The following is a 13424-nucleotide window of genomic DNA, read 5'->3' on the forward strand; positions in this document are numbered from 1 at the left end:
CACTTGGTAAACATTTCTAAGTATAAGCTATTGTTATTATTAAACTGGTGCTTCTTTCCCGAAAGGACCAACAAGAAACGTCTTTGTCAGTCCATGTGTCTTTTGCTTCAATAAACAGTAGTCATTATGTTTGTTCAATAAACACAGTAGTCATTAATCTCTAGTTTGACAGAATTTTCTTCAGGTTCAGGCTGAGAAAACTAGGGCTGTTTAAGGTTACACAGCATATTGAGGTCAGATCCAGATCCAGAAACTATTCATTTTTGGTCTTTTCGTGATCAAAGAAAAACACTTGTCTCCGAAGGGCAACACCTTTTCTAGGGAATGGAAACAAGGTGCAGCAACATCCCAATCTTGCAAGAATGCGGCAACTCCTTGCGCCCAGAACACCTCGAGCGCAGGCGCAGCTCCCGCTCGGGCGCTCTCTGGCGCGTGACAGCCGTGCGTTCCACCCTACCCCCAACGCCTCTTAGTGCGCACGCGCGCAGTCTGTACTCTCGCCCTGCCCTCCTCCCCTCAACGCGCACGTGCGCGTTCGCGCCGCTCACACTTCGGCTGAGGGCGCGCGCCCTGGAAATTTCCACACCCAAGCTAGCTCCACCCTTTGCGCCCTTTCTTCAGCCCCCGGCTCTTAACTCCTAGTCCCCATCCCAGCGGTCTTTGCGGGAACAAAATGGCAGCCCCCACGCTGCGGGTTTGGTGTTGTTTATCCAGAGCTTTAGGATGGTGGTCTCGGCAGGTGGGTAGGGACTGGATGAGTAGGACTCCTGGGGCCGGATGAGGACCACAGAGTGGAGGGGGATACTCGCTTTGCACTTGTCGTTGGTGGGCTTGGGCGATACCAGTCACACCTAGCTACGAAAGAGTTTGAGGTAGACGCGACCCAACGACTAAGCTAAGTGGCGGGGTGGGGCGAGCCCGGGTTAGGCCACGAAGACGGGCAAGTTCTCGGAGAGGAACTTTCTCCAGTTTGTTCTGCGTCTGTTTGGCGGGGGGGTATTAAAGGGTAAAGAAGTAATGATTTGGAAGTTGGGCTCGCTACCCCCTTGGTTCTTATGAATACCTTACGTTGAACAGTAGCTGGGAAGGAGGGAGGCTCCTGTTGTCAGTCTGACTGAACAAACCTCACGGTCATAGAGAAAAGAGATCTGGCCTTTAAAGAGGTTACTGATCATTTGGGAGCCAGAATGACAGAATAAAGTTTACAGTTAGCCTCCCAGTGGAATGAGCAGTATGTTATCTGAGTAAATATAAAGGAGCTGCCAAGAACAGGACTTTTCTTAGGCTTTAATAATAACATTCCTCTCATTTCAGTGTTGGGTTGATGTTTAAGTTTCCTATGGGATTGAAGGTTCTTTGAGAGCAGAAGTCTTGCTTTAATCAACCCTGCATCCCTGGGACTTGGCATAGTCGTGTGCTAGGGGAAAGCCTTTAGTAAATGTTGAATGCTAGTAAAGGTTGCTTACAGGCTTCTGATTAAGACACCCATAAGTGGTCCCTGCCCTGGTATGTGGCTTTATAATTGTTTCTAAGTCATTCTTTGAATATGTCCTTTCTATCTTTGTTTAGAGTTTGTTCAAGATAGCTTTCTTTCCAGGTTACCTTTATCCTAACCTTTTCCTGTCTTGCAGCCAGTCCTGGTGACTCAGTCCACAGTTGTAGTTCCAGTGAGAACTAAAAAACGTTTCACACCACCTACTTATGAACGCAAATACAAATCAGAAAAGGAGTTTATAGAACATGCCCGGAAGGCGGGACTGGTCATTCCTCCAGAACGTTTGGAGCGTCCTCTGCACCTGGCCTGTACAGGTGAGGCCTGGTCTTTCTGAGACCCTGACCAAATCTCCTGTCAGAGATATTCTGGAAAGTGGAATGATTTGGACTGTGATTCATTGTATTTAACTGACTACAAAATCAGTTCGGCCCTGATAATGATTTACTTTATGTACACCATATTTCATGAGGTCATCTTTGATCTTGTTTTCACACTGTTCCTAGAAGTCAAGGGTGAAATTGCTCTATTTTGTACAAGAAGAAATTGAGGCTCTGAGAGAAAACTTAAATTATCTTATTTTTTTCTTTTAATTTTGGGGTTTTTTAAAATGTTTTTAAATGTTTTTATTTATTTTTGAGAGACAGAGCGTGAGTTGGGAAGGGGCAGAGAGAGAGGGAGACAAAGAATCCGAAGCAGGCTCCAGGCTCTGAGCTGTCAGCACAGAGCCTGACGTGGGGCTCGAACCCATGAACTGTGAGATCATGACCTAAGCTGAAGTTGCATGCTTAACCGACTGAGCCACTCAGGTGCCCCAGTTTGTTTATTTTGAAAGAGAGCGAGAGCGCGTGCAAGCAGGGGAGGAGCAGAGGGAGAGAGAGAATCCCAAGCAGGCTCCTCGCAGTCAGTGTGGAGCCTTATGTGGGACTTGAACCCACAAACTGAGATCATGACCTGAGCCGAAACCAAGAGTTAGAGGCTTAACTGACTGAGCCACCCTGGTGCCTCTTACTCTGTTTTTTCTAATGTAACATAGTTCCCTCTACACGGAAGTCTACTTTATGTCCATGATACTTTTCAATTTTATATGACCTCAAAATGACTTTTTAAGCTTTTGATGCCTTGTTTTCTTCTTTCATTACAGCTGGTATCTTTGACGCCTATGTTCCTCCAGAGGGTGATGCTCGCTTGTCCTCTCTCTCGAAGGAAGGACTGGCACAGAGAAGTGAGCGGTTGAAGAAGAAGGTGACTTCCCAATTATCGTAGGTGTCGGAGACAACTGGGAATTGATATTAGAATACAAATTTCTTGTTGCTGCTTTAATCCAGAGAGGCCATTGTAGGTTAACTGGGTTGGACATAACTCCCTTGATGACTTGACAGTGTATTTTTTTCTGTAATAGAATTTAGTTAATGTTGAAGAATATGGGCATTTTGATTTCTTAGCATCTCAACCTTTATTGGTATTTTTTGTCACATCAGTTAGGGAGTGACTTAGAAGTTTGTAGAACACTTTTTTGATCACATATTTTAAATTTTAAAGTAATAATAAAATCATCTTGCTTTGAGAAGTACCTTAGAGTTGGAACTACAGAGAGTAAAAAGTCAAAAAGGGTCAAGAAGACAGACCTGGCTTATGGAGGTAGCTAGGTCTTAACTATGGAGCAGAAGCCAAAACCTTCTTAGTCTTTCTTTTAATTGAAAGGATGGAAACATTTATATTTGTCACTCCAAAGTTCTTTAGGGTCATTTATAAATTTCTGTGCACAGGCTTATCGAGTCATTGTTAATATTTCATGTGGCCATAATTTACTTCTCTAAATTCAGATCTTATCACACCACCTTTCTGTTAAAACTCTTTTATGTTTCCTTATTACCTGTAATAAAATCCAGACTTCTTCAGTGGTATTCAAGGCTTTTTGTAAATCTGGTTCTTGCTTAACCTTTCTACTGTCATCTTACTCCATTTTTCTCATCCTAAACTTCACCGTTTCCAAACTAATTGCCGGTTCCTTGACGGTACTGTGCTGTGACTCTGTGTTTTTGCACATTCTTTCCTTTACCTGAAAAATGCCTTTTTCCTCCTTTACTTGATAACTCCAACTCATTTCTCAAAAATGAGTAGAGCATCGTGTCTGCTTTTAGTCTTTCCCGGACTTTTTTTGGAGCTGCCTTTAACTGTAACTGTACACTTCTAATAATTGTACTGCGATGGTTTCCTCTCATGTATTTCTCTCTGGGACTGTGCTCTCTTTTGTGGTAAGGTCCATGATGATGATGGACAAAACACGTGCGATTTTATCATTGAGTTATCATTTAAGGGAGGAAAACAGCCATTAAATACTGATTACACACAGTTAAATAATTATAGGTGTGGTGAAGTAGGGGTGTTATAGGATCATATGACAGGGAAAGATAACTTGGTTTAGGAGCTCAGGGAAAGCTTCCCGCGGGAAATGACATTTAAAGGTGGCGCCTAAAGAATTGCTTGCAGTTAGCTGGGTAGAGGGGTGTGGTGAGGAAGAGCATCCTAGGGAGACAGAACAGCACAAGCAAGGCTCTCAGGTGAAAACAGTGTGAAGTGGGTGTTGGATTTTGTCAAATGCTTATTCTGTGTCTGTTGAGACGATCATGTGATATTTGCTTCTTTAGTCTGTTGACATACTGTGTTACGTTAATGGATGTTTTAATGTTAAGCCAACCTTGCATTCCAGGGATAAATTTCAGTTGGTTATGGTGTCTCTCATCCTTTAGTATGTTCAACACTTTGATTAGATCAGAATTCTCTGTTTACATTATTATAACTATGAGAATATTGTTGACCGCTGAGTCATGCAGTACATTATCATGACTTTTCCTGCCTAATATTTCTTTTCTGGAGTTAAGTGTGAGTGTTTTTTTGTTTTCTGTTTGTTTTTCCTCATTTGCTTACACAACCTCGCATTGTGCAAATTTCTTCTCAATACGTTGAAAACATTAAGTATTTTATCAGTTTCATCTTCAAGAAGAAATCCCTCCAGGAGTTTTCTAACCTGCTTTCAGTCTGGACTGGTTGCTTTATTATTATTATTATTATTATTATTATTATTATTATTATTAAATGTTTTCATTTTATTTTGGGGAGAGAGTAAGGGGGTGGGGGACAAAGGATGGATCCAAAGTGGCCTCTGTGCTGACAGCAGAGACCCTGATGCAGGACTTCCAACTCATGAACTGTGAGATCATGACCTGAGCCTAAGTCTGATGCTCAACCAACTAAGCCACTGGTTGCTCCTGGACCAGTTGCTCTGTAGGCCCACTGTACATCTTGGGATCTACTTTTCTCATCATCTTGATAACTCCTTTTGTCTTGCCCTTGTGTTGTGTTCCCTGTTTCCTGGATCTTATGTCTGTCTTTCATAGTTTATTCTGTTATGTTGGTGGAGCACATTCCCCATCAGCTTCCTGAGAAAGAGGGAATGGTAAATAAATGAGATCTTTCAAGTCTAAGAAAAACTCTTTTAATTTTTTTTTTAATGGTTGTTTATTTTTGAGAGAGAGAGAGACAAGTGTGAGCAGGGGAGTAGCAGAGAGAGAGGGAGACACAGAATCTGAATCAGGTTCCAAGCTCGGAGCTATCAGCACAGAGCCCAATGTGGGGTTTGAACCCATGAACCGTGAGATCATGACCTGAGCCGAAATCAGATGCTTAACCGACTGAGCCACCCAGGTGCCCTAGGAAAAGCTCTTTTGCTTACTCTCCTATTTCATTTATAATTTGCCCAGGTAAAGAATTCTGAGCTCAGTAATTTCCTCAGTTAAAAGCACTGCTTCATTGTCTTTCTAATTTCTAATGTTGATGTTATTCTGATTCTTGAGTCTATGTGTGAAACCTGTGTTTTCTTCATTAGTGTTTATAGGATGTTTTCTTTGATGCCAGAATTCTGAAATTTCACTTTGAGAAGACTTGGTCTTTCTTTAGCATGATTAAGTGTGAGTTAGAAGGTTGAATTTATAGGACTTGGCACATTCAGAATTTTTGAATAAGTGAACAGACATTAATGGAGGTTAATGTAAGCTTTGAGTTATGGATATTGTATGAAGTCTTTAGAGATGATTCTTGGGGTGCCTGGCTGGCTCAGTTGGTAGAGCATGCAGTTTTTGATCTCAGGGTCGTGAGTTCAAGCCCCAGTTGGGCATAGAGCTTACTTAAAAAAAAAAAAATAGGCAGCTGGGTGGCTCAGTTGGTTAAGCATCCAACTCTTGATTTCAGCTCAGGTCACGATCTCACGACTTATAAGATCAAGGCCCACATCAGGCTCTGCACTGAAAGCATGGAGCCTGCTTGGGATTCTCTCTCTCTGCCCCTCCCACTCTTGCTCACTCTCTCTTTCCCTCAAAATAAATAAATAAGCATTAAAGGAAAAGAAAGAAAGAATTCTTATACTTAATTTTACAGAGTCCGGAAGATAAGAGAACATGATCCTAATTTCAAAATAAAGGACTTCCCTGAAAAAGCTAAGGATATTTTTATTGAAGCTCACCTTTGTCTAAACAAGTAAGTGAACTCGTATTTTATGCCTGTTATGTTTTTAGCAGTTATTCTAGGCACAGATTTTTTTTTTCCTTTGGTTAAGAGTTCTAGAGTGACCCGGGTACCTGAGTGACTCAGTCAGCTGATTTCGGCCCAGGTCATGATCTCATGGTCAAGGGATCAAGCTCCACATTGGACTCTGAGCTGAGCGTGGCGCCTGTTTAAGATTCTCTCTCCCTTTGTCCCTCTCTCCTGCTCGTGTATGTGTGCTCTCTCTAAAAAAAAATATATAGATTGATTGATTTAAGAGTTCTAGAGTGACCTAGATAGGTCTAGGTGTGTGTTTGAGCCAGCCAGTTTTTAACGTTAATTTCTTATCTTAGGAATTCTTATACAGGTATCATAAATTCTGTCTTCATATCTGAGCATAATGTGGGCTTATGACTTTATTAGCTGCTCCCCCCGCCCCCATACACATACCCAGCCAGCCCTAGACAGAGAGAAGCTTTATCTCTCAGTTGGTGAACTATTTTTGTAGTCTCCCTTTGCTGCAGGTGCAGGATTCTTAAGGGTCCTAGCTTCGTGCAGGGATCTCAGTTCCAACTTCCTGTTCTTTGAGGGTTCAAGGATTTAGGAAGAGTCTGTTCCTAGCCATCAGATCCTGTTTCTTTCTTTCTTTTTTTTTTTTTTTTTTTATTTTTTTTTTAAGGTTTATTTACTTTTGAGACAGAGAGAGACAGAGCATGAATGAGGGAGGGTCAGAGAGAGAGAGGGAGACACAGAATCTGAAACAGGCTCCAGGCTCTGAGCTGTCAGCACAGAACCCGATGCGGGGCTCGAACTCACGAACCGTGAGATCATGACCTGAGCCAAAGTCAGATGCTTAACCGACTGAGCCACCCAGGCGCCCCTGTTTCTTTTTTTAAGTTTTTTTTTTAAAAGTTTATCTTATTTTGAGAGAGAGTGAGAATGAGCGGGTGAGGGGCAGAGAAAAAGAGAGAGAGAATCCTAAGCAGGCTCTGCACTCTGTACTCATGAACTGTGAGATAATGACCTGAGCAGAAACCAAGAGTCAGATGCTTAACTGACTGAGCCACCCAGGTGCCCATCAGATCCTATTTCTAGATCCTTTTAATCATCCCATATGCTGTCATGGTGTCAAGTTATATTCCTTCCATTCTGGTTTTAGTTCTCTTTCCTTTTGGCATCTAGTGACTTACCTTTCTTGTGAAGTAGGCTAGAGAGTTTAAAATGTATGTATGTTTGTGTGTATTCTATTCTGTCCCAACATTTCTAGATATTTATAGTGGGAGTAGTTTTATATGAGCTCAATCCATTGTGTTGTTCGAAACAGATGTCTTCCTCTTATTTTTCAGTGTAAGTTTTATCGTAAATGGTAAGTGAACTCTTAGACAAGGGAATTTATTTCCACTGAAGATTTTTAGGTCAGGATAGTGAGGAGGAAGAGTTCATTGAGAGGTGCCTGGCCTGGTGGTCATGGTAGCTGTCACCACAACTCAGGTTAGTCCAGTCTAGTTTAGTCTAGTCTAGAGCTACAGTGGGGGAAAAGACTTGAAATCTTTTCTTTTGTTAGGAGTAGAGGTGGAGGCAAAGCACATGGATAAAACTAATCCCACTCTAGCATTAGGGACAAGATTTAAAAAAAAAAATTGTTTTTTAATGTTTATTTTTGAGACAGAGACAGAGCATGAGTGGGGGAAGGGCATAGAGAGAGGGAGCCACAGAATCCAAAGCAGGCTCCAGGCTCTAGGCTGTCAGCACAGACCCTGACATGGGGCTCAAACCCACAAACCATGAGATCAAGACCTGAAGTTGGACGCTCCACCAACCGAGCCACCCAGGTGCCCCAGGGACAAGATTTTTTAAAGGAATAAAGACTTAAACTTCCCAGGAGGTATTAAACTGTGGGGAAAAGTCATGAATGTGGATCTGAAAGACATTAATCCTTGCATGACCTTAGGTTTACTTGAAGCCTGTCTGTTAGGAACCTCCTAAAATTCTGTATGTACAGGAGCTGGGGTTTGCTGTCTGTTTTCTTACTATTGCTGCCTACTGCATAGAATCAGCATAACAAGTCACTGTGGTTGCAGCAAAGGTGGTAGGGGAGTAGAAGGAAAGGACCAGAAAAGACCGATGCTTATCTTTTGGTTAGGTTCACAGATAAGAGTGTAAGAGATGGGGTATCTGATTGGCTTAGTCGGAGGAGCATGTGACTCTTGATCTCAGGGTTGTGAGTTTGAGCCCCACATTGGGTGTAGACATTAATTTTTTTTATAAACATTTTTAACGTTTTATGTTTGTATTTGAGAGAGAGAGAGAGAGCGCACATGTGTGTGGGGGGAGGGGCAGAGAGAGTTGAAGACAGAATCTGAAGCAGGCTTCAGGCTCTGAGCCATCAGTACAGAGCCCCATGAGGGTCTCAAACTCATGAACGGTGAAATCATGACCTGAGCTAAAGTTGGACGCTTAGCTGACTGAGCCACCCAGGTGCCCCTAATTTGTTTAAATGTTTATTTATTTTTGAGAGCGAGAGAGAGAGAATGCATGCGAGTGGGGGAGGAGCAGAGAGAGAGAGAGATACAGAATCAGAAGCAGGCTCCAGGCTCCGAGCTGTCGGCATAGAGCCCAATGCAGGGCTTGAACTCACAAACTGCAAGATCATGACCTGAGCCGAAGTCGGACACTTAACCGACTGAGCCACCCAGGTACCCCGAGATTACTTTAAAAAAGGAAAAAAAAAAAAAAAGAATAGTGAAACTTGCAAGGCCAGTCCATTTGGTATTGATGATGTGTTTGAGGTAAGAGTAGATGAGAGGAGCTTTTGATTTTTTTTTTATGATGGATCTGTGAGGGTCTCTTGCCCATCTTAAGGATGTATAGTAATTTCTGAGAAATTGGTTTCTGCTCCTGAGATTCAAACATAACTTCAACCTGCAATTAGATCTCAGGGTATTCTATTTTTTTTATTTATTTTTTTTAATGTTTATTTTTGAGAGAGAGAGACGGAGCATGAGCAGGGGAGGGGCAGAGAGAGAGGGAGACAGAATCTGAAGCAGGCTCCAGGCTCTGAGTTGTCAGCACAGAGCCTGATGCGGGGCTTGAACTCACGAACTGCAAGATCATAACCTGAGCTGAAGTCAGACAGTTAACCAACTTGAGCCACCCAGGCACCCCCCAGGGTTGTTTTTTTTTTTTTTTTTTTAATCATGTTCATCTTTGTGTGCCCAGGTAACTTAGCATGTTACGTGGCTTACAGTATGTATGCAGAGAATGTTTGTAAAAAGGAATTGTTTTCCATTTTGAGGGCTATTTTCGGCTTTCGTACAGTGTCATAAAGCAAGAGCTAATGATCTGTATCTCTTTCTTTTTTAGCTCAGACCATGACCGGCTTCATACCTTGGTAACTGAAAACTGTTTCCCGGTAGGTTCTCAACCTCTTTAGAACTGTGGGAGTTCTGAATGGATAGATTCTAGACATTACCTCTGGGTTCTTAAGAAGGGCCGATTTTGAAAGTACAGGAAGTTTAAGGCAAATGCTGAGGTTCCATTGTTTTTTGACTGAATGGTACTGACTTGACATGGACTTTGGTAAGGGCCAGGCAGATGAGGTAGGAGGCAGTCCCTCAGCAAGCAGTACTGAAACCTCAGGGTATGGATGCTCAGGTCAGGGTGTGGACCACGTTAGGCAGCCCTACACACGCCTGCAGTGTAATAAAGGATTTGGCATTTACGAGGCTTACATTTTGTGTTAGCCAGGGTGCTAAGATACTTTGGGAGACTTCTCAATATCGGGACTTTGTGGTTCAAGAATAAGAACAATAAGAACTTCAGTTTCTATCAACTTAGCCTCATCTTCCTGTGGTCAAGTATAACTAATCTGGTCTTAGCAGTTTAGCCTTTATTCCCTATAAAATTCTATTCTTCACTGATACAAGGCAAGGGGCGGAATAAAACAACATATATGCAGTCAACAGAAACATGTACAAGAACTAGCAGATTATAAAAGCGTAAGGGAGGGGCCCCTGGAGTTGGTAGAGCATGTGACTCTGAATCTCAGGGTCGTGAGTTCGAGAACACATAGAAATAAAATCTTTGGGGGGGCGCCTGTGTGGCTCAGTGGATTGAGTGGCCTACTTTGGCTCAGGTCATGATCTCATGGCTTGTGAGTTTGATCCCCGCATCAGGCTCACTGCTATCAGCATGGAGCGCATTTTGGATCCTCTGTCCCTCTCTCTCTTTCTGCCCTTCCCCGACTCGTGCTCTCTCTCAAAACAAAATAAATGAGTAAAATAAAATCTTTGGGGCGCTTTGGTGGCTCAGTCAGTTGAGCATCCGACTCTTGATTTTGTCTCACCCATGATCCTAGCGTTATGGGATTGAGCCCTGAGTTGGGCCCTGCGCTGAGTGTGGACCCTGCTTGAGATTCTCTGGTTCTCTCTCTCTCTCCCTCTGCACCTTTCCCCAGCTCACACTCTCTCTCTAAAAAAAAAAGTTTCTTTAAGGAAAAAAATTTTAAGTGTAAGGGAGGGGTAATGGGGTATTTTAACTGGCAGTTTGGAGTATGTTTTTCATTGATTTGGAGAAGTTTCCTTGAGGAGGTAGGTGGGTCTTGATTTGTTGATTTAGATGAAAAGAGTGGTTTCGAGGTGGACTTGAGCAGTAAATTAATCAAAACTTGGAACGGTGGGGCGTCTGGGTGGCTCAGTCGGTTAGGCGTCTGACTCTTGATTTCAGCTCAGGTCATGATCTCACGGTCGTGGGATTGAACCCGGAGTTGGGCTCTGTGCTGAGTGTGGAGCCTGTGTGGGCCCCTCTCTCTCCTCTCTCTCTCTGCCCCCCCCCCAAATAAATAAATATTTTTTAAAAAAACTTGGAAAGGTGAGAAAAAATAGGCACAAGAAAGCATTTGGTGGGAAATGTTAGGTGATGCCTGTAGTCTCTCTGGAAGTGAGAACAGGTGTGGAATTCCAGAAGCACCAGCTTTCCTAAAGGAAAGTAAAACCCCAGTTGAATTTTTTCTCCTCTGCCCTCAGGACATGGTCTGGGACATCAAATATAAGACCGTCCGTTGGAGCTTCGTAGAATCTTTAGAACCGCCTCAGGTGGTTCAGGTTCGCTGTTCAAGTCTGATGAACCAGGGCAACATATATGGCCAGGTCACCGTCCGCATGCACACCCGGCAGGTAGAGGCACCGGTCTGCTTTCCTCCCAGCTTTTCTTCATTCTCAGGTTGGGTATCTACCTCTGGAGTCCTGGGTACAGCTTCCCAGGACTGTGGGCTCTAAGGAAAGGTTCACCATGGTCTTCCTTGCTCTGTCAGGGTGCCCTTCCCACTGTAAATGTTAGCTCTGCTAAGACAGGTGTGAGGATACTCTCCCCCACCCTTCTTGATCCTCCCTCTCCCACCTTCCTATACCCTTTCCCCGGTCAAAAACCCTCCAAGAGTAAACTGTCAGCAGTTGATCACTTAGTCTGAATTCAGAATTCCGAGGTAATTTTTTCTACCCATTAAAATTTTTTGTTATGGTTGTTTCAGAATGGTTGTGTGGCATAGAAAAGGGAAAAAAAAAAAAAAAAGCAAACCAACTGAGTACTAATAGGCCAGATTTGCTTTCATCCTTGCAGACTCTGGCCATCTATGACCGGTTTGGCCGGTTGATGTATGGACAGGAAGGTGTGCCCAGGGATGTCCTGGAGTATGTTGTGTTTGAAAAGCATCTGGTAAATCCCTATGGGAGCTGGAGAATGCATGGCAAGGTCATCCCCCCATGGGCACCCCCTAAGCAGCCCATCCTTAAGGTAAGTTGTGATTTGAGAGTGCTGTGCAATCTTAAGCCACTCCTCTTGGGCTCCTCCTAGTGGAGAGAGGGGGTGATGCAGCACCAGGGAAGGGGAATCCTCCATAGAGGAGGTGGGGGTGAATCTCTCCTGGGTAACTCATGGGCCTGGAAGGTAGATAACTCAGCTTCCTGCTCTTTCAGACGGTGATGATCCCTGGGCCCCAGCTGAAACCTGGAGAAGACTATGAGGAGCCACAAGGAGGGGCCCATAAGCTTCAGCAACCCTGATGGCAAAAATGACTCTTGGGGTGAAACATGGCTGATGAGATGGCCAGAAGCTATGGAGTCAGGGAACTGTGAAGTCAGTCATCTTTTCATCATGCTGTGGAAAGATCTACCTTTGTCCTCTCCTGTCCTGCTTGGGTGTTTTCAGCTGTCTCCTTGGCAACCACGGCTGATGGCTGGGCCCAGGTGGGTGGCTGATATGCACAGCCACGAACCCACTTCTCCCTTTTTAAACTGTGTTTCTAGCTGCTGAGTCTCAACGAAAGTATGTTTGGATACCTGTTTTTCCTGCAGCAGAGACTGGCAGAATTTTCTTTTTAATTACAAGGCAGGGATCAGAGTTTGAAATAAAACACTGTCAGGGTGTTGGACAAACTGTGGCGGGTTCTGTACCTCTCCCAGGGTTTACGCTGGAAGTAGACCAGCTTTCAGATGGCACAAATGGAAGGTAGGCTGAACTGAGCGATGTGACTTCCGGGAGATCCAGGTTTGGGACACATAATTAGCGTTCATTGAAGAGGGTCTTTTCTCATATACTGACTCACGTAGTCATCATTTGTACTTCGTAGAAGAATGTAAATCCAAAGAAATCATTTATCTTTCAGCCTTTTTTTTTTTTTTTTCAACGTTTTTTACTTATTTTTGGGACAGAGAGAGACAGAGCATGAACGGGGGAGGGTCAGAGAGAGAGGGAGACACAGAATCGGAAACAGGCTCCAGGCTCCGAGCCATCAGCCCAGAGCCTGACGCGGGGCTCGAACTCACGGACCGCGAGATCGTGACCTGGCTGAAGTCGGACGCTTAACCGACTGCGCCACCCAGGCGCCCCTATCTTTCAGCCTTTCAATCATGTTCTTAATTATTGGCTGTATCCTGGTGCGATCCCAGGAAGCATGGTAGGAGGCAGGGGCCATGGAGGAGTTGATCCATTTGAGAATTCCCTCTGTAAGACTTCCCTGATTTCTAGCACCCCTTGGAGATGGTGACCATGCTTTTCAGCCCCCATCGGTAAAGCGAACGTACTAGAATATGAACCTGTTGAGAGTGAAGCAGTCCAGCTCCTGCTTGTTCCTGGGCTCTAGCTGGGCTGTCCGGAGGAGGTTGTGGGGCTTCACCTGCTTGTGTGTCTGGGTCATCTGAGGTACGACCAGGGAAACCACTGTACCAGCAACAAGCTTGGCTTTTACTATTTATCAGCCCAGTGGGGGCCCCCCCTTAAAAAATAGGACCTTAATTCTCATACTTTGTATTTTTCAAGCCTAGAATCTTTTTTTAACAAGTCTGTCCCTTAGGGTCAGGATTAATCTGTTCTGATCTTATCCTGAGAGCAGAAT

At 43.9% G+C, this 13424-nt stretch overlaps 1 protein-coding gene across 2 annotated transcripts; it reads left to right on the forward strand.

The window, feature by feature from the left end:
• The first annotated feature begins 563 nt into the window (after window positions 1-563).
• On the forward strand, window positions 564-12461 carry MRPL45 (mitochondrial ribosomal protein L45). 2 transcript variants are annotated; one of them, XM_007085751.3, is made up of 8 exons: window positions 566-739; window positions 1632-1809; window positions 2637-2754; window positions 5930-6028; window positions 9398-9446; window positions 11059-11208; window positions 11651-11824; window positions 12007-12461. In XM_007085751.3, the coding sequence occupies exons 1-8, from the start codon at window positions 674-676 to the stop codon at window positions 12091-12093; spliced, it is 921 nt and encodes a 306-aa protein (XP_007085813.2). In that variant the 5' UTR covers window positions 566-673; the 3' UTR covers window positions 12094-12461. The 2 variants fall into 2 exon arrangements, with proteins under 2 accessions (XP_007085814.2, XP_007085813.2); XM_007085752.3 differs by lacking the exon at window positions 5930-6028 and having other exon boundaries at window positions 564-739.
• Window positions 12462-13424: the final 963 nt, after the last annotated feature.

This window comes from Panthera tigris, chromosome E1, assembly GCF_018350195.1.
Source record: "Panthera tigris isolate Pti1 chromosome E1, P.tigris_Pti1_mat1.1, whole genome shotgun sequence".
NCBI lineage: Eukaryota > Metazoa > Chordata > Mammalia > Carnivora > Felidae > Panthera > Panthera tigris.